This window comes from Apodemus sylvaticus, chromosome 3 (genome assembly GCF_947179515.1).
Source record: "Apodemus sylvaticus chromosome 3, mApoSyl1.1, whole genome shotgun sequence".
Lineage (NCBI taxonomy): Eukaryota > Metazoa > Chordata > Mammalia > Rodentia > Muridae > Apodemus > Apodemus sylvaticus.
In genome coordinates, this window is record NC_067474.1 from 170,918,819 (window position 1) to 170,939,796 (window position 20,978).

At 41.9% G+C, this 20,978-nt stretch overlaps 1 protein-coding gene across 4 annotated transcripts in view; it reads left to right on the forward strand.

Annotated features, from left to right (window-relative positions):
* Positions 1-18,007, forward strand: part of Gnb1 (G protein subunit beta 1) — a 268,388-nt gene extending 250,381 nt beyond the window's left edge. For 3 of the 4 annotated variants that reach the window (XM_052178357.1, XM_052178356.1, XM_052178354.1), the window contains 6 exons: positions 1,530-1,692; positions 9,804-9,870; positions 11,509-11,710; positions 13,232-13,448; positions 15,947-16,062; positions 16,243-18,007. In XM_052178357.1, the coding sequence (XP_052034317.1) occupies positions 1,530-1,692; positions 9,804-9,870; positions 11,509-11,710; positions 13,232-13,448; positions 15,947-16,053 (756 nt within the window). In that variant the 3' untranslated portion in view covers positions 16,054-16,062; positions 16,243-18,007. Of the gene's footprint in view, positions 1-1,529; positions 1,693-9,803; positions 9,871-11,508; positions 11,711-13,231; positions 13,449-15,946; positions 16,063-16,239 lie in introns of all 4 variants that reach the window. The other variant, XM_052178355.1, reaches the window with a different exon arrangement.
* Positions 18,008-20,978: the final 2,971 nt, after the last annotated feature.

Below are 20,978 nucleotides of genomic sequence, written 5' to 3' on the forward strand. Positions count from 1 at the left end.
TTGAGAAATGGAAACAGGAGCTTCAAGCATTAAAGGTTATGCTTACACACATGATAAAGTTGAAACCAGCCTGAACTACTTAAGACCCTGCCTCAAAAAAATAGTATCAACAAAAAAATAGAATCTACTTAAATTCTGTGAGGGTGTAGTGGCCAGTCTATAATTCTAGCATTTGGAAGACCATGACAAGGAATCCCCAAAGCAATCTGGCTAGCTAGATTAGTCATATAGATGAATTGAGAAGCATTATCTCAAAGAATAAGGTGGAAAGCGGTCAAGGAGGGATCCCAGTGTCAACCTCAGACCTCTGTGTGCACCTTCTCTGGCATATATGTGTGCATAAACACACACACATACACTTTTAAAAAAGTACAGGGAGCCAGGCATGGTGATGCACGCCTTGGATCTCAGAAGTAGGAGGCAGTGGCAAGTTGATTTCTGTGAGTTAAGGGCCAGCCTGTTCTATAAAGTGAGTTCCAGGACAGCCAGAGCTTTGCTGTGACACCAAGAAACCCTGTCTACAAAATAAACAAAAGGTGCACTGTGGTGGTGCACGCCTTTAATCCCAGCATTCGAGGTAGTGGCAGGCAGCTTTCTGAGTTCAAGGACAGCTTGGTCTACAGAGTAAGTTACAGGACAGCCAGGGCTACCCAGAGATACCCTGTCTCACAAAAACAACAAACAAAAAAAGTACAAGGCTGGAGAGATTGTTTGGTCACTGCCTGATTTTCCAGAAGGTCTGCATTTTATTCCCAGCATCTACATGGTGGTTTACAACCATCTGTATGTCCAGTTCAAGAGGAATCAAGTACCCTCCTTTAGCCTTCCCAGACACTGTACTCATGTAATAAACAATCAAATGTTCCTACTGTTAACATAAAATTAAATAAAGCCTCAGAACACATTTCAATGCTGTAATCGGGTAAGGTAAAAAAAAATTAAGACAGTTATATTTTCCCTCAAAATAGTAGATACATGTAAAAGATTGCAAAAATTTTAATTGCTCTATCTGAACAGCAAGATTGACTGTTACCAATGTACAGTTATATATGTGTTCAAGAGAAAATGAATAAGAATCAGTTGCTGTTTCCTAGGCTGACCTTATATTACAATTATCTGCCTACCTTGGCTTCTTTATTGCTGGAATTAGCATGAATCACCATGCCTGGCTCTGTGTGTGTGTGTGTGTGTGTGTGTGTTGTGTGTGTGTGTGTGTGTGTGTGTGAGAGAGAGAGAGAGAGAGAGAGAGAGACTTTTAAGTTCAATTCTCACAAAACAACCCTCTTCTTTTTCTCTTAGCTTTCCAACTCCTAGATTCACTGACATGACATCACACCTACCTACTTGTTGGTTGGTTTGTTTGTTTATTGTTCTTTTGAGACAGTCTTACTATGTAGCCCTGGCAGGCCTCAAATTCAGAGATCCACCTGCCTTTGCCTCCTGAGTGCTGGGGCTACAACATATACCATATACCCAGCTGTATTTTCTTGAACTTAGTAGTGTTGCCTGTCTGTGTTCTTGTTATTTAGGTTCATGCCATCCCTCTGCGCTCCTCTTGGGTCATGACCTGTGCATACGCTCCTTCTGGGAATTATGTGGCCTGTGGTGGCCTGGATAACATCTGCTCCATTTACAATCTGAAAACTCGTGAAGGGAATGTGCGTGTGAGTCGTGAGCTGGCAGGACACACAGGTACACATCTCATGTTCCAATAAGTATAAGGTGCTTACTGGGATGTATACTACTCTTTTGATTTGTTGATTATTGGTTCAAGTAAAAGTTATGGTAATGTCCAGAAATTTTCTAAAGTGAAAGCAAACCAGGGCCAATATGCCTTCACCTTTAAGAGACCTGTAACTTTTTTTAGGCCAGTTTTTTAATTCCCAGCTACTTTATTCTCTTTAGCAGTTAGCAGCCACCAGTCTTGTTTATCAACACATTGGTGTTTCAGTCCTGTTTTTAAACTGCCTTCCATTCTCAGACCCTAACACAGGGATTCTCCTAATCTAAGCATGTGTTCATGTGCACAACCATATCTGTTTGTGCTCACTGACCAGTACTTTTTTAGAGGAGGCAAAAGAGAGTTTATGGCCCATTCATATCTTTTGAATGTAGCCAGCATTAAAATGTTGGGTGCATATTGTTTTGTCAGGAATTCAAAAATCACTTAGGACGCATTGCATTTCTAAAAAAGAAAGTCCCATCATAGTATTTTCTATCTACTTTGTCCCTCAGTGAGTTCCTGGTAAAACACTCAGGATTGTCTTCCCATGCAAGCAAAGGATTGTTCATAATTGTCAGGAAGAACATGGCAGTTTTGTGTTTTAACCCTTAGGGTCAGGTATGAGTGCATCCTTTGTGCTTCTTAAGTTATATTACTATTTCAGGAATGCTTGCTTCTTAATATTCTGACATTAGCTAGAAGTGTAAACCACCAGTTTTAGATCTCTTCTTTCTGAAATATAAGAACTTAAAGTGGCAAAATTCACACAGGCATGGCTTCCTGTAAATTTTGGTCAGTAGTATTTAAATTACTGTTCTAGGGGCTGGGAATGTAGATTGTTGGTAGAGTATTCATTTAGCACACAGGAAGTCCTGGGTCTATCCCAGCACCATAAAACTGGACATAATGATATATTTTTGTTATCCCTTCACTCAGAAGAAAGTGGAGTTAGAAGGATCAAGAGTTCATAGTAAGTTTAAGGGTAGTCTGAGCTATATGAAATCCTGTCTCAAAAAAGAAGCATGGTATATAATTTTCAAATAAATAATAGAAAAAGAAAACAGTTTGGGGAGAAGACTCAGTGACTAAGAAAGCATAAAGAATGTATGTGAGTACACTCTGTCTTCAGACATACCAGAAGAAGGCATCAGATCCCATTACAGATGGTTGTGACCCACAATGTGGTTGCTGAAATTTGAACTCAGGACCGCTGGAAGAACAATCAATGCTCTTAACTGCTGAGCCATCACTCCAACCCCCCTAAAATTTCTTATTTAGAGAGTTGGAGAGATGGTTAAAAACACTGGCTGCTCTTCCAGATGACCTGGATTTAATTCCCAGCACCTACTTGTGTTTTATAACCATCTTTATGTAATTCTAGTCCCAGGGAATATCATGTCTTCTGGCCTCTATGAACACCAGACATACATATGGTTTACAGACATACGGGCTGTCCTGGTCAAGGTTTTATTGCTGTGATGTGACACCATGACCACAGCAACTCAGCTCAGAGGTTTAGTTCATTCTTGTCATGGGAGGAAGCATGGCAGCTTGCAGACAGACATAGTGCTGGAGAGGTAGCTGAGTTCCATACTTGGATTCATAGATAGTAGGAGAGAGTGACACTGGGCCTGGCTTGTGCATCTGATAAAACATCAAAATCCACCCACAGTGACCCACTTCCTCCAACAAAGCCATACCTGCTTCAACAAGGAGGTGTTTCTAATAGTACCACTCCCTATGGACCTATGGGGGCCATTTTCTTTCAAACTACCACACAGGCAGAACATTCATATACATTAAAAAAATTTTAGCTCTTACCTTTCCTATTTCCTGCTTGCTTCTTGCCCTCTTGGGCTCTTTCTCTTCCTCTTCCCTTCTCCCCTCTCTCCACATGACCATGGCCAGTCTCTACTTCTCTACTCTCTCCCGCTCTGCATTTCTCTGCTTCTACTGCCCTCTTAACCCACCTCCCCATGCCCTGAACAAACTCTATTCTATACTAAAAAAAAAAAAGTTGGGGGGGGGATATTTAATTTACTAGGTTTTAGCTAATTCTAAATTTGAGCATGCGGTCTACCAAGATGGCATGTTATAAGAATGTGGAAACAAACTGTTATTCTCTATCTCTAGTTGTTGGGCATCGTGTTTGTCTATACTTCCTTCAGAAAAAAAAGATTTTGGCAACCGGGCGGTGGTGGCACATGCCTTTAATCTCAGCACTTGGGAGCCAGAGGCAAGTGGATTTTTGAGTTCGAGGCCAGCCTGGTCTACAGAGTGAGTTCCAGGACTGCCAGGGCTACACAGAGAAACCCTGTCTCTAAATAAACAAAAAAAGAAAAAGAAATAATTTGGCATATCAGAATCTACATTGTTTTATCATGACTTAGTACCCTCTCTATTATGAATCTACTTCAGCTGAGTTTTCAGCCAGATCAGCCCCATGTTCACTGTCTGCATGATATTTTTGTTGATTGTTTTTCTAATATGTTGTCCTGCTCTTTTTTTTTTTTTTTTTTTTTTAAGATTTATGTATATGAGTACACTGTAGCTGTCTTCAGACACACCAGAAGAGGGCATCAGATCTCATTACAGATGTAGCTCAGGACCTCTGGAAGAGCAATCAGTGCTCTTAACTGCTGAGCCATCTCTCTAGCCCATAAGTTTTCTCTTATACACAGCATAGAGTTAAGTCTTAGTTTAATTCTGTTTAAAGTCTCTGCCTTTAGGAGTTGGGAACTAGAATTACATAAAGATGGTTGTAAAGGTAGCTCCTTTAGGAGCTGGAAATACAGAGTGCTTTCCTACCGTGAATGAAGCCCTAGGTTTGATCTTCAGCCCAGTACAAAACCACATCTGGTGGTGTGGTCCCATAAGTCAAGTACTTAGATAAAAACTGGAAGTTGAAGGTCATCCTTTACTATATAGTGAGTTTGAAACTGCCTGAATTACATGAGAGCCTGTTTTTTAAAAATAAAGTGGTTGGGGCAAGCCCTCTACCTTGTAAATACAGGTATGTTCATATTTTACACATAGTTTCTCCTTGGCTTATGATGTGGTTATATATAGAAGTCTCTTTAAAGTTTAAAATACCAGCCATTGAATTATGTCAACTATGTCTAGCTTGCCATCCTTCCTCTTCCTCTTTGTCTTATGTCGACCAGGCAGGAACTTAGAGGAATCTGCCTGCCTCTGCCTCCTGGGTGCTCTGACTAAAAGTGTGCGCTGCTGTGCTGGGTGCATATATCCTTTGTAGCCTAGGACACTTGAGGCTTCTGTGTTAAATTCTTACAGGCCTGACTTAGAGCATCAGTTCATTGCTTATAACCAGCACCTGGGAAGATCATACCACTTATTGTTGGTTGGAAGAATTACATTTAAAATGTGAAGTACATTTGCACTAAATACTGCTTTTTATTGACGTACAATAGAAAAATCCTAAATGTTGTTCTAGATGTGGTTGGAGTTGGTTCAGTATTTAGGGTGGTTCTCTCTTCCTTTGCTTTCTTTTTCTCGTGTTTCTTTTTTTCTGCCTTCTTTTGTGTTACTGTTTGTAGCTCAAGGTTACTCCAGCCTCTTCATTCTTTTCCCTCTACCTCCCCAGTGCTGAGCACCACCATGCCTGGATTCAACATTGTATTAGAATAGTTGTATAGTCTCACATGTACTCAGACAACATCATCATTTCCATTGCTGTGTACTCCTTCCTGAGGACGTCTTTTTTTCTGGTTTCCTGTATGCCAAAAAGCTACTGCCTCATAACACCTCCAGTTATACATTATGCCATTCCCTTTATGTGCTGTTTTTCTTGTATATCTGTATGTTTGTTCAGTGAAATTTAATTTACACATTAGATACAAAGAGATTAGCAGTAAGAAGGTAGCACAATATAGCAATACACTATAATGAATGCTATTTGGTTTGGGGGGTTTTGTTTGGTTTGGTTTGGTTTGGTTTTTCGGAGATGGGGTTCCCTGGCTGTCCTGGAACTCACTTTGTAGACCAGGCTGGCCTTGAACTCAGAAATTCACCTGCCTCTGCCTCCCAAGAGCTGGGATTAAAGGCATGTGCCATCACCGCCCTGGCTGAATTGAGAATTAAAATTTTTTTGCCTCAAGGCACTGGGGGAATTTTTTTTTAAGGATTTTTTTTGTTGTTGTTTCTGGAATTTGCTAGGTTTCTATGGGTTTTTTTTTTTTATTCGATATATTTTTTATTTACATTTCAAATGATTTCCCCTTTCCTAGCACCCCCCCCCATGGGTTAATTGAAACCAATGAGGTTAGAGTGGTTGGAGTAGGCTGCTGGTGAGAAGTCTGTTTGGCATTTGTTCTATAGTTGTTGTTCTTATTGATAAGGTTTCTCTGTGTAGCCCTAGCTGTCCTGGAATTGGCTATGTAGATCTAGCTGACCCTAAACTTAAAGAAATCCATCTGTCTTTGTCACCACTCCTTTGCGTTAAATTATTTTTATTGTATTTATTTATATGGTGGTGAGGTCATACATGTGGGGATCAAAGATGATTCTATAGAGTTAGTTCTCTCCTCCCATCTCTGCATGGAGTCTGAAGATCAAACAAGTTCCTTTACCCACTGATCTATCTTCACAATCTTTGACCTTCGTGTGGGTGTGTATCTATGTATGTGCATGTGTGTAATTAAGAGGACAACTTGTGGGAAGTTGGCTTTTCTATTCCACCATGTAGGTCCTCCAAATTAAACTCAGGTAATCAAAATGGCAGCAAGCACCTATACACATGATCCCATCTTGCCGGCCCTTGACCTTATTCCTGAAGGATAGTTTTACTGAACATACAGAATTTTGAGTTGATGTCACCTTAATGTGGATGAGTGTTTTCCCTGCACAAATGTTGGTGCATCTCATGCATGCTGATGCCAGTGAATCCAGAGCAAGGGTGCTGGCTTTCTCCTGGAACTAGAGCTAAGTTAGTTATGACTCATAGTGTTAGTGCAATTGAACCTGAGCCTTCTAGAAGAGCAGCCACTGTTCTTAACCATCGAGCCATCGCCTCAGCCTTCAACATTTAAAAACGTAACATTTAAGGTGTATATTTGATTTTAGCAGTTTGATGGTGATATTCCTAGATGTGTGACTTTATCTTCTTGTGTTTGGCATTTAGAACTCTTTAAAGTTTGTCTTTTGTTAAATCAGTGAGATTTGAGCTATGTCTTCCAATGCCCTAATTTCTATGACTTTGGGAGTGAGCTGCTTCGGTTTCCGAAACTTCCTCACATGTTTTGTTGCTATTCGAGTAAATTTAGTTGACTTTGTGGTCAGTAAACAACAGCTTTCCTTGTTACTAGACTAGCAATGACCAGCTTTTGAGAAGAAGTCACCTGAGAATAGATACAAGAACACACATTGTGCTGGGGAGGCATGGAAGAGTGGTCACATAAGCTTTTGTGTCAAATGGTCTCTTCAGATTCAGAATTTCTTTGTTTTTATTTTAAAAGATCCCCTCTATAAGCACTGAAGTTTTCTGTATTATAAATATAAATAAGATTATTTCTCATGTTTCTGAATATAATCACGAGAGCTAAATGTAAAATGTCAATAATTGTAGCATCTAATCTTGAGGTATGTCTTTATGGTCTTTTCTTCTTGAGTGTGGATTGCAGTTTGCCATTTCTTAGTGTACTTGCAGCCTTGGCAATATCATTGTCATAGCATTTCTGGGTTCATTATGTTCCTTTCAAATGTCTGTTCAATTTCATCAGATTAAGAAAACATACACAGCAGCAAAACTATTACCTGTCCTCCTGTCATTTGAGCTGAAATACCTGGCCATGTAAGTTAGGACTTCTTGGAAGCTGCTTTAGCACTTCTCCTGGATGTTCCAACTGGACCGTTGAAATCAGTTGAAGAACAGACAGACTTGGTAGTCGATTCTGTGTCTTTTTACTTCTAGATGGGAGCTTCCTGTGTAAGAGTATACCCTCCAGGCTCAAAACTTATTAGAATGTATAAGCTATCTTACAGGAAACCCTAGAAGTGGATATAGTGGGTTCACAATATCACAATTTTTTCTTTTTTTATTGAAAATAGTTCACCAGGTGTTGTGGCATACTCCTTTAGTTCAACACTCAGGAGGCAGAAGCACAGGAATCTCTGACTTCAGAGCCAGCCTCTTGAATAGACTGAGTTCCAGAAAAGCCAGGGCTACAAAGAGAAACAAGAGAAACACTGTCATAAACAAATTATGGCGTGTGCGCGCGCACCCAAAACATATCTGTTGCCTAGATACTAGATATATTTTGTTTTGTTTTGTTGTTGGGTGGTTTTTTTGTTGTTTTTTGTTTGTTTGTTTTTTGTTTTTTTGTTTGTTTGTTTGGTTGGTTGGTTGGTTTGGTTTTTCAAAACGGGGTTTCTCTGTGTAGCCCTAGCTGGCTGTCCTGGAACTCACTTTGTAGACCAGGCTGGCCTCGAAGTCAGAAATCCGCCTGCCTCTGCCTCCCAAGTGCTGGGATTAAAGGCGTGCACCACCACAGCCCGACTTAGATACTATTTTTAAGGAAACTGGAACTTAGACACAGATTGGTCTTAGTGCTAATCCCTAGGGACTGATAGAAAAAGAGTGGAAGGCTGCCGTTCTGAGACATTGAGTGTTCTAGTCCAGAGGGCCATGATTTGCCCTTCTGATGTAGCGTGACATTGCCATTCAGTATTGTGACCTGGTAGAATGAGTAGCTAGAACATTTTCTGTGTATAATTTTTTCATCTAATGAATAAATTGAATGTCTTACATATTTATGAACACAGTGGGTTGTTTTTGTTGGTTTGGTTTGGTTGGTTGTTGGATTGTGTTTTTCCCCCTCCCTCTGAAGAGTACTGGTGACCTTGGATATAGAAAAAAAGATTCTGTCTGCCTGCAAAATCTGATCTGACAGAAAGAACTGGTCAATTAATTACTCATTTCTGTTACTGTCATCTTGATATCCCACTACCATTGGTTTGTCAAAACCACAGACTAAAGCAAAGCCCAGAAGCTTAACACTCAGCATCTCTCCATCTCACTCCAGCAGAAGGAAGTGCTATTTTCAGGGCTAACCGCTCAGGCAATTGCAGCAAGTATCTGTGCACAGAATCCATACATATCTGGGAAGTTCTCAGTGTCCTGCCTTGTGTTGTGTAATTTTATGTAACCATTTATAATTTGTCCCTTTGCTCTGCAGATTTTACTCCTCCACTCTAGCGAAACTAGGTGACTTTCAGATATCAGCCTGTTTCACTTTTCAATAACTCATTTTCTTCTCTCTCAAAAATTTTTTTGTTATATTTTGAGACAGTTTGACTGTCCCCTGTTCCATCCACAGCTTCTAAGAAATCTTTCTAGTGGCCATTAGCAGGAACATAACTTTTCCGTGCATACTCCATATCATAGCTCTTGAGAAAGCAAGCCCATTCACCCATATTTTTGGAGCCTTCCCACTGATATTTTCAGTGTGCTTGCTCTTCTGTCATCTTTTCCTGTTCCTCTAGTTGGCCTGTAGCCCTTTCTCCCTTGATTCCATTTCTGTCTCTTTGCATTGATTATGGCTCCTTTATGTCCAGCTGCCCTACTCAGTAAGTAAATGAGCAAACAAATGAGGATAAAAGGAAAGGGAAATGATACCTTAAGACATAAGTAAGCCAGGTGGTGGTGGCTCACACCTGTAATCCCAGCACTCTGGGAGGCAGAGGCAGACCAATTTCTGAGTTCGAGGCCAACTTGGTCTACAGAGTGAGCTCCAGGACAGCCAGGGCTATACAGAGAAACCCTGTCTCGAAAAAAAACCAAATCTAAAAAACAAAAAAAACCCCAAAAACAACAACAATAATAACAACAAAAAAGACATAAGTAAGGTGGAAGAGCAAGTAGTTCCCTAGGCATAGCTCACTGCTGTGTGCTGTGCAGGTGTTCTGTCTGAAGCATTATGCCAGTGAGTCTACCTAGCTATAGTTTCACCTATCCTGTGACAGAAGTTCTAGATATTTTTATTACCATGGTTTTCACAGTGAGAGGATCCTAGGATTGAGACTTGTTAGACTTGGTTATTCATTTGGGTATGTTCTTTTACAGGTTATCTGTCCTGTTGCCGGTTCCTGGATGACAATCAGATAGTTACCAGTTCTGGAGACACCACATGGTGAGTACCTGACAGGGCAGAGCCTGAGGCTTGAGATCTATCTACTGTTGTTAACACTGGTTAGTAGGGTTACTTACATTGCAAGATAAATGCTTCTTGTCAGTGGTTGAGATGATTGCAAATTTGATCATAGCCTGGTAATTACAAAACAAAGTATCAATGAATAACTCATTGAACCATCTATAGATATGCAAAGTTCAATTTTGAACAAAGAACTAAAATGTAGATATTTAGACTATAGTTGTATATCAAGTGCCTATTTTACTCCATTTATTTTTGCTCATGTGTGGTGTTTTTAAGCCCTTTGGTGTTCTCTTTCACTGTGAAGTCACTTAGCGTATTATGAGAATGGGTATAGCTTTCCAACAGCAGCTCTATCAGACTTGTTTATTTTAGAATGCTTGTTTGCTAGTAGATGGAGGCTGTTTATTAATGAAATGACTAGGTAGTTATTTAAGGAGAATAATTTTAGACTAAAGCTGCCCTTGTGGGTTTTTCTGGTCATTGGAGGCATAGTAGTTGTTTAGTTGATAAAACTGGATATGTTACCTGATCTTCCATCTACAATGGAAACATGGAGTGGGCTTTAAAGCAGTAAAGGAGGGTCTTTACAGTAAGATAGATGAACTTGCCAATGAGTGAAGGCAAGTAGGCAAAGGGCAAAAGCTTTTATGTGAGTTGCCACCAGAAGGTATGGCCCAGATTGAGGGTGGGGCTTTCCACTTAAAATGATCCAATCAAGTCAACCTTTCACAAATGTGCCTAGCTGCTTGGGCTTTAGTTGATTTCAAATGTAGTCCGGTAGACAGTGAAGATAAGTCATTATAAATTTCATGTGTTGGTTATTTTCTTGGATGAAATGTGTGAAACTTTTGTGCTTTGTGCTTCTTCCTTCTGGTCTCCCTCATGCCTAGCAAAGATAGCCAGCATTCATTGTGGTGAACTTGGTTAATTGTATTGGTGTTGCTGGGTGAGACAGGCTGGTGAGGTTGACAAGAATGGATAGTTTACCAGGCTGTTACTTCTGCAGGTTGTGCAGCAGGAAGTAGTCTGGCTGTCATTTCCATAGCCAGCTCCTGTTTTATGTAGGAGTGCTGTTGGTATATAGTGACTTTTAGCCACTATCATGTAGAGACCCTTGAGAGACCCTGTACATTCATGAAGACCCTCTTTGTTTTATGGTCCTCATGGAAGAGGAGTTGGAGCATCAGAGTTGCTCTTAGCCACTTATTTACCTAATATTGCCTCCCTGGTGTCTAGGAAGGTGGGAATCAAGGGCATGGAGGGAATAACACAAGTGAAAAGGGCTCCTTTCTTTTAGGCCTTAGCACTTTCTGCCATCATAGAAACTTACCATGGTTATCTTGTGTGTTATAACCTCACATACTCTGCTTTCAAAGAGCAGTGGCTCCTTTGCTGTTGTGTGAGGTAACCTGGAAACAGCAGGCCCATATGCTCATCCATATAGTTGTTTAATTTCTTCATTTGCTTTTCCTAAACAAAATCTTATTACAGAAGTAAATGTGTCTTCACAGTGGCACAGAAGTCATCTGTGATTCTGGGTAATATAGAGGATGTTGTTTAGGTGATTGGTCCCGTGTGTGGCTGATACCTACTTGTCACCTATTCCTGCTCCAGTGCCCTGTGGGACATCGAGACTGGCCAGCAGACAACCACGTTTACCGGACACACTGGAGATGTCATGAGCCTGTCTCTTGCTCCTGACACCAGACTGTTTGTCTCTGGTGCTTGTGATGCTTCAGCCAAGCTCTGGGATGTCCGAGAAGGGATGTGCCGACAGACCTTTACAGGACACGAGTCTGACATCAATGCCATATGTGTGAGTTTAAATTGTGTCTACTTTAGATCTTAACCTTTTATTGTTGTTGTTGTTGTTGAAGTTTTTTTTAGGGTCTGGAAAGATAGCATATTAGTTGCTTTTCTGTTGCTGTGACAAAAAAAAAAAAAAAAAAAAAAAACATGATCAAGGCAACTTAATGAGAAAAATGTTTAAGGTTTACAATTTCAGAGGGTGAGTCCATGATCACCATAGTGAGGAGCCTGGCTGCAAGTAGGCAAACATGGTGCTAGAGAAGTAGCTGAGAGCTTCATCCTGAAATATAAATAATCACAAGACAGAGAGTGAGATAGCGCAAACTTGGAATGGCATGGCCTTTTGAAACTTCAGACATCCAACAAGGCCATACCTTTTAATACCTCCCAAACAGTTCCACAAACTAGGAATCAAATATTCAAACATAAGCCTCTGTGAGGACCATTGTCATTTACATTCCTGTCTGCCTGTCTGTGTAACTGAATCTAGGTATGTGCATGTGTCAGTTTAGGTGTTCACAGAATCCAGACAAGGGTGTTTGATGCCCTGGAGCTAAAGTAGTCTGTTTGGAGACACCTGATACAGAATGGGTGAACCAAACTTGGGTAGTAGTAAATGTTCTTAATATCTGGCCTTTAACTCCAGTACCTTTAAAAATATTTCAGTTTGTTTTTAAATTTGTGTTCTTTTTTTTTTTTTCCTTCTTCTTTATGTTTATGCTGAGAAAAGATCTAGTAGTGTAGCTTACCTGGAACTGGAACCCCAGCACTAAGGTAGCAGGTAGTCCTTTGCTACTAAACCTGGTTGTCTTTTTGCAAATACAACCAGAGTTACAGAGTCTGTTAGCTGAACCCTGTGCTGTGCATGTATTTTAGACATTGATGAGGCTACTACGTGTTAGCTCAACTTTGTTCCTTTCCTTAAAGTGACCAGTTATTTAGAGACTGAATATTGTGCCAGCTAAGGGAATGGCAAAATTAGAACTTGCTTCTTGCACCTCCTGAAGGATTGAGTCTGGTGGCTGGAGCAGGAATTTTCCCCGTCCTCCACAAGTCCCTCCTGATAGCTAGTGTCCAGGGCAGAAGCCCTTTAGCAGTGCCACAGTCTCATTGCTTTTTTGTACTGAAGTCTGCCTTCTGACAGTGGCAATCCATGAATACTATGTCAGTGCCCCCTAGTACATGCCCCGTTCACTCTAAGATGGCAACCTTTATTTTTACTGGAACCTCATCCTGTTTTCCATGGCAGCCATACCACTGCATTGTGTCTTACTGAACATTTACTTTTTGTCAGTATATGGCCTAGAACTTGGTATAAATAGTTGAGTTTGACCTTGAATTCACTGTATTCTCAATGGCAGTATAGCCCATTCCATGCTTGATTATAGACAGATTACTACACTTTTTACCCCTCCTGTGCTTGTGCCTGAACCACGGGCCTTACACATGGTAGGCAAATGTTGAATCAGCTGGCCTATGTCCCAGGCTTTGGTGCTTACATATGTCTTGATTTGTCTACTCTTTTTAGTTCTTTCCTAATGGCAATGCCTTTGCCACTGGCTCAGACGATGCTACATGCAGGCTGTTTGACCTCCGTGCAGACCAGGAGCTCATGACCTACTCCCATGACAACATTATCTGTGGTATCACATCTGTTTCCTTCTCTAAGAGTGGCCGCCTCCTCCTCGCTGGGTATGACGACTTCAACTGTAATGTCTGGGATGCACTCAAAGCTGACAGAGCAGGTTAGTGGCCTTTCTGTGTTCTTAGACATCAGCTTGCTTCTGTGTGGTAAAATGAGACTCAGATGAGCTGAAATTTGTGTCATCAGCTTAGTTATGTCATAGCTCAGCAGAGGGGACAGGTAAAGGCCACTGACACTCTGTGAGGAAAATGTGGGAGATGGTAGTTTGCCAGATTTTCCCCCCCTTTTTCCTGTGGGTATCCATGGTTAGCCTGGAACACTATTAGTCCAGATGTCCTTGAATTTAAAACGGTCTTTTGATTCAGCCTTCTAAATACTAAAATTATTGGTGAGTACCATCAATTATTTTCGATCTTCTTTACTCATTCTCTGTATTCATTTGCCTCCTGACATATTCCACCTTGGCCAGCTCCATCTTCAGATTTCTGGGCCTATCTGTACAGCTTTGATACCTGATACAGTGCCATGCCCCTTTTTCTGTACAAGGTTGTTGAACAGTGTGCTGGTAATGATTCAATTTAAAACCTGAATTTAGTATATAAGAATCAAGTGGGTTAAATACAAGCTGGACAAAAGATTAGAACATTTTTGTCTCAAGTCTCCCTTTGAGCTCATGCTGGCCTTAAGCTTCAAGTTGAAGAACCTTAGTACATTCAACAAATCTGCTTTGGAGGATGGAAGAGAAGATTGTGACAATGGATCTTTTTTTTTTAATAAATATTTATTTAATGTATATGAGTACACTGTAAATGTATACATAGTTGTAAGCCTTCATGTGGTTGCTGGGAATTGAATTTAGGACCTCTGCTCGCTCTGGCCCAAAGATTTATTTATTATTATAAATAAGTACACTGTAGCTATCTTCAGACACACCAGACGAAGGTGGTCAGATCTCATTACAGATGGTTGTAAGCCACCATGTGGTTGCTGGGATTTGAACTTCAGGACCTCTGGAAGAGCAGTCAGTGCTCTTAACCTCTCTGAACGGGGGCTGGAGAAATGGCTCATCAGGTAAGAGCACTGACTGCTCTTCTGAAGGTCCTGAGTTCAAATCCCAGCAACCACATGGTGGCTCACAACCATCTGTAACGAGATCTGACGCCCTCTTCTGGTGTGTCTGGAGACAGTGTGTCTTAGATATAATAATAATAAATAAATAAATCTTTAAAAAAAAAAAAAACCTCTCTGAACCATCTCTCCAGCCCTGTGACCACGAGTCTTGTGGGTCCCACTGTGACTGCTTATACCCTGCCAAAATGCTGAATTGAGGGCAACTTCGGTGGCTCACACATTTAATCCCAGATCTCAGAAGCAGAAGCATGCAAATCTCTGTGAGTTCTAGGATAACCAGAGCTACCCTGTCTCAAAAATAAAAATAAACATTTCTGCCTTTGACATTGTAGCCCAGGAAATTGGCACTGAACTGCAGAGAACCTTCCAGTCCTTGTTTTTAGTTGGTACATTAGTAGCTACAGGACTATAAGTTGTTTCTAAACTTTCAAACCCTTCTGTGAGAGAAGGGGTGTCTTAGCCAATGATGTGCCATGTGACGATGGCTCCATGATCTCAACTGTAGGCTCTGTATACCCTGTGGTCAGTTGCTCTGAGGTTGCTGTTCAGGTTTTGTTTGTTTGTTTTTAAGATTTATTTATTCTACCTGGGCAGTAATAGGGTATACTTTAAATCCCAGCACTTAGGAGGCAGAAGTAGGCAGATCTCTGTTTTTTGGTTTTTTGGTTTTTTTGTTTGGATTTGGTTTTTTCGAGACAGGATTTCTCTGTATAGCCCTGGCTGTCCTGGAACTCACTCTATAGACCAGGCTGGCCTTGAACTCAGAAATCCGCCTGCCTCTGCCTCCCAGAGTGCTGTGCGCCACCACCGCCCAGCAGGCAGATCTCTGAGTTTGAGGCCAGCCTAGTTTACAGAGTGAGTCCAGGACAGCCAGAGCTACACAGAGAACCCCTGTCTCGTGGATTGGGTAGATTTATTTATTTTATGAGTATGAGTGTTTGCCTGCATTTATGTCTGTGTACCTGCAGAGGCTGGAAGAGGGTTCCCCTAGAACTGGAGTTACATATGTGCACTGGAAACCAAGCTCAGACCATGAGACATAGATGGATGTTTATTCATTATTTATGTAGCCTTGGTTGGCTTGGATCACACAGATCTGTCTCCCCAATGCTGGGATTTATCCAACATGTGGGATTAGTTCTACCACTACCTGCTTTTGTACACTTTTGTTAGTGTATAAAAATTAGCACAGGGGGGGTCTATCTTGATTTGTGTTCACATGTTTACTTGTGCATGTCACTTTGTTAGAGAAGAACATGTTATGATTGGTTGCTCTCTTAGCAGAATTGACCATACACCTAAGGATAATTTCTATTTGGACAAAAACCTTCTCCCTTAGTAGTGACCTTCCCTTGTCCTCTTAATTGCTTGTTGTACCAAAGTCTTGGAGCATTGTCCATCGAGATGAGCCACCTGCTCTTGTCACTACATCACATGTGTTTGTGGTTATGCTCTTCTTGTTCGCAGGTGTCTTAGCTGGACACGACAACCGAGTCAGCTGCTTGGGGGTAACTGATGATGGCATGGCTGTGGCAACAGGGTCCTGGGACAGCTTCCTCAAGATCTGGAACTAAGGCCAGGAGGTAATGGATCAGCCCCATTCTCGGGATATGACATTTTTCTATATGGGTTGTAGATTTACAAAGATATCTTGTTGGCCTGGCATTATACCAGATCTGAAGTGACGGATGGCCCTTAGCTATGAAGCAGAGAGTGGGAAGAGGTTGTTTTTGTGCACTGACTCCAGGCTCTGTTCACAGCAGCAGGTGGATGGATGCCATGGCGACTGGAAGACCATTCCAACCTTGAATCGTTACAGCGATAGCATATCCTATCCAACCATACTAACGTGGACACCCACACCTCCCCTCAGAACTTCAAAAGGGCAAGATCTTTTTTCCTTCACTTATTGCTGAAACCAAGAGCACAACTCCCATTAAGAGAAGGATCTCTGTGCTGTAAACTAAAACAAATTGTGCATTTTTTGGGGGCCATTGTCTTTGGTTTATTTTGTTTTGTTTTTTGTTTTGTCTTGGTCAAATTTTAAAAGGAAATACTAAAATAAAAATGTTAACCAGAAGGTAACCCTGAGTGTGATTGTGAGACAGACACGCCTTTTTACTAGTTCATTTGCATTTAAATCACTGATCCTGCTCTGTGGCATTCATGAAAAACAAGGTGAAGACTTTGTTTATCTGGAATTGTTTCTAAATATAAGTCATTTGTAGCAAGACTTTGGAAGCGCTCATGTTTCTTTCTTAAACATATTCCTTCATGTTCAGTAGTTAAGAGAACCAGAGCCCATGCCTGTCTCTGACTTGTCACTGATGCATTTTTATCCCTGGCTTGCTTTTTTTTATTTTTTTATTTTATTTTATTTTTTTGTCTCATGTCACAGATGACTGTCGCACAAACACAGCATAGTGGAAGAAAAATTCAGAAGCAAAGTAGCCAAGCACATGTTATGATGGCCACGAATGCTTGGTCAGAACCCTTCCCCTTTGCTCAGCAGTGAACTTGTTCCCAGCACCCTTCCCTCCTGACTTGTCCTCCTCACTGTCCAGTTTCTGTTCTTTCCTTGGGTTTCCTGTGAAGTTGGGGGGAAGTTTGTAGTCTGTGACACTAGCCGTCCTGCCCCTGCTGTCAGAGATTTTTTTTCTCCAAAGAGGTGCCTGTCCTGTGCTTGGATAGTCAGTTGGTTATTTGTGTATGAAACAATGTACAAATCAATGTTTTGAAAATAATGATCTCAGACTTTCTAAGTTAAATTTTAAACAATTTGATTGTTTGCCATATTGGGTGGGTTTACTCTTAGAATCGCATGCTGTAGAAATGCTCTAAAGTGCATATAGGACTCAGTCCTTAGATGTTCTTTTTATTTTAAGAAATAACCTCTTCAAGTTGTAACCGTGGCGGCTTTGTCCATTACTGTTGCTATTCTGCACACATATCGGAAACAGCAAGCGCTTTACACATTTGAGTAGTGGGATAAGTCACTGTTCTCTTTACTTTACAAAACAAAACAGTCCTGTTGGGAATGATTGCTGTTGGATTCAGGAAAGGAGGGGAAAAGCTGCTCTGCTGCCTCTTTGCCATTTCCTGGAAGCCTGCCTTCATGGAACAGCCTTTTGCATCTGAGGCGACCATTTTTACACCATGCAGATCTTCGTGGTTATCATCTCAAAGCCATGTTCAGCAGCAGCGTTTGGACAGCAGTGTTCTGTGGGCCCTCCCCTCCCCCATATCCTGCACCCCTCATAGCAGTAGTGGCTTCGCCATTCTGTTTTCTGCAGTGTCCTGTACAAAACTGTGCTGTGACTGTGCGGTAGGCCTGGACATGGCAAAGAGAATACAGCGAAGCCCTTTCTCTTCCTACCAAACGACTCTGTAGAGCTCTCTGCACCCTGTACCCTTTTCACCTTTTGTATTTAATTTTAAAGTCAGTGTACTGCAAGGAGGCTGGATGCAAGATAGATACTATATTAAACTGTACTGTTATTTAAGATGTAATAAAGCAGTTTGACATGAGGGACTCTGGTGTGATGGTTATTTGAGGGTCAGCTTCAGGGTGTGGAGGTAGCCACATTTCCCCAACTGCTGACTCAACAGTTATATAACATCATGAAACACCCTTCTATTATAAAAGTGTCAGCTTGGGCTGAGTGCAGTAGTACACACTTTTAATCACAACACTCGGGAGGCAGGGCCAGATGGATCTCTGAGGTTAGGACCAGCCTGATCTACTTTGTAAATTTTAGAATTGCCAAGCAATATAGACACTGTCTCAAGGGGGTGTGGGGGGGATCAGCTCCTGGGAGGTTTCTGATACATATCTCAGGCCTGCAGAGCCACGTGTTTTTCACAAGTGGCCTTTCACCCTCAGCATCTGGGTCCTGTCTGCCATCTCCTGCTTTGGCCTCTACCAATCAGCTGCTTTGGCTTCCTTTTCCTCTACTAAAATATATGAGTACCTGTCCCTCCAAAGACTCTTACCTTTTGACTAAGCAGCATTTCCTTCTCAGTCAGTAAAGGTTTCTGCATCTTGAAGGAGTGAGCATCAACCCCCAAGATGTTAGACTGCCGTTCCAGGTTCTGACACCCATTCCTCTGCAGTTCCCAGTTCTAAGCTTTATGATGCCATTTTTAACCTTAAGTAAGTTTTAAGATTCTAAAATATAACTAATCTTCAGGCTCATATCCCCTAAACACTGACCAGCCAAGCCACCTTGTTTGGATGGTGGTAAGCAAACAAATCCATCCAGAGTCAGTGGTGCCCCCACAGAAGTGACTCCCCTGATGCCACACATTGTGGTATGAGTGGCCGGTCATCAAGCAGATTGGTTTACCTAATATAATCCTCCCCCAGTCTCCCTGAAATAAATGAATAAATCTGTTCTCACACACACAACATTTGCAAGTCTTTACCTACCTCAACTCACAGGGAGGATGCAGAGCACTTGAAGTCTTTTTGATCTGAAGGGTGAGGCTAACTATGCCCCCAACTCTACCTTCTCTCTGAGAATCCATGTCTTAATCTTCTTCTACCCTGCCTGACTACAAGCGGGCCCGAATGGACTGAGGTAGGTCTGTCTGTCTCAGAAGGCCTGTCCTGCTTCTCAACCAACATCAAGGCCACTGCCTACTTGTTTAGCAAGCAGTCATTGAAATATGTCCACTTTGACTATGTGGGCAGCATTAATGACCAAAAAGCATACAAAGAAAGAAAGGCCTCACAAATGCTCAGGCTTGCACATCTACATCCACCATTCGATATCATTCACACTCTGATGTGCCAGAGTGCTCTCTCTGTCATCACCCAGTCTGCTGCCCATGGTGAAGTACACCTGTTCAAGTGCACACAGGCAGATACAAGGCTGCTGTCTTTATCTTAGACCCACTTTGGCTGTGTCCCTTCATTTCTGTTGACCTGTAAAGGGAACCACCTCATTATTTGCCAAATATTATAGGCTGGGATCCTGATAGAATGCCAGAAGAGGGCTGTTCTGGCCTGGGTCCAACTTGCTCCCTGCACAGGTTTCCTTTGGCTCCCACTCTCACACTGCTCTCACGGTGCTGTACAGTTTATTCTCAGTACAACCTGGCACCACCAGCATTCTGTTAGACCACTCCAGCCCTCCCAGTCTAAGAGCAGCCAGCAGCCTTTCACCTGTCTCTTCACACAGGATGAAGACAAGTATTTGTCCTCAGGTTCCCCATGTGGGAACAAGTGAATAGTCTGGCAGGGATTCTACAAGAACAAAGTGCCTGGTGTGAGATTACAGCTGGTGACTATGTAACCCAGAGTCCTGAACCCACTATTCCCTTGCCTGGGACATCTGTTCCCAAGTACCCTAGTCAAAGCTCTACTCTGCCTGCTGCATCCAAAAAGTGAGTGCCTGGCAGCTGTCTCACTGATTTTGCTGAAGAAAGGATAAGGTTGCTCTCACCCACTCCAATAAAGAGACTCTAGCCCCTGATGATGATATCAGTATTGGTCTTTGCCTATGCCAAGTGCACTGATGGAAGATGAGCAACTCTCCTCTATAATACACTTCTGGTTAGCTGTCACCTTATTTAGATACTGGACAGACAACCTTCACTCAGTGGTTTGTCCCCACCCTGGTCACATGAAACCAACTTCCCACTTAGTACTAAGTCAGGACCCAAAGAGGCACAACCCCTCCCCTCCCCCATTATCTGTGGCTGAGAGCTTACCTGACCAGACACATACAAACATACATACATACATACATACATACATACGCGCACACACACTATGACAACCTGACTTGGCACAGGCCCATCCTGTTTTCAGTTCCTCATTGAAAAGTAGGTATTCGAGGCCTGAAGCAAAAATATATAATTGCCTTGATTTCTTCTTGGTTCCTCATTCACCCCCATGTCACCTCTGATCTGCTGCCCTTTGAAGCCACCCCAAAGTAAACACTCTAGGAGTCTTTGAGTACCCTCTTGTCATTCCAAGTCATTGACCCCGTTACTGTCATTAGCACAGTGATGGAAATGAGCACTTGGTATCTGAGTCTTGAGAGTCTGGTGGGGTCCAGTAAGACATTGCACAATGTCAGCTTTGTTCCTTCCTCTGAAATGGAGAAGCCGCCTGCATAGTCCAGGCCTTGGCCCCACTGTATAGAAAGGATTTCCCCAGCAACCACCAGACATCTGCTATTTCAATTTAAGACTACACAGGTTACTTGGTGTGTGACCTTGGATTGCAGACCATAGACTAGGTGCCTTTGCAAAGGATATGACTACTCCCACTCTGGATGTCTCTCCAGGCCTGACCATATGCCTGCTTTTTACCACTAGATACCAATCATGATTATTATTTATTATACAATAGTAGCCAGAAGCACAGTTACAGCCTTTGGTGGGTGTGGCTGGCGTTTACTTTGGGGAAGAAGGTAGGCTTACAAAATTCATGAGGAAGTTACAAAATTGAAGAAATCCCCACAAATTCCTACCATCCTCCCTACCCACA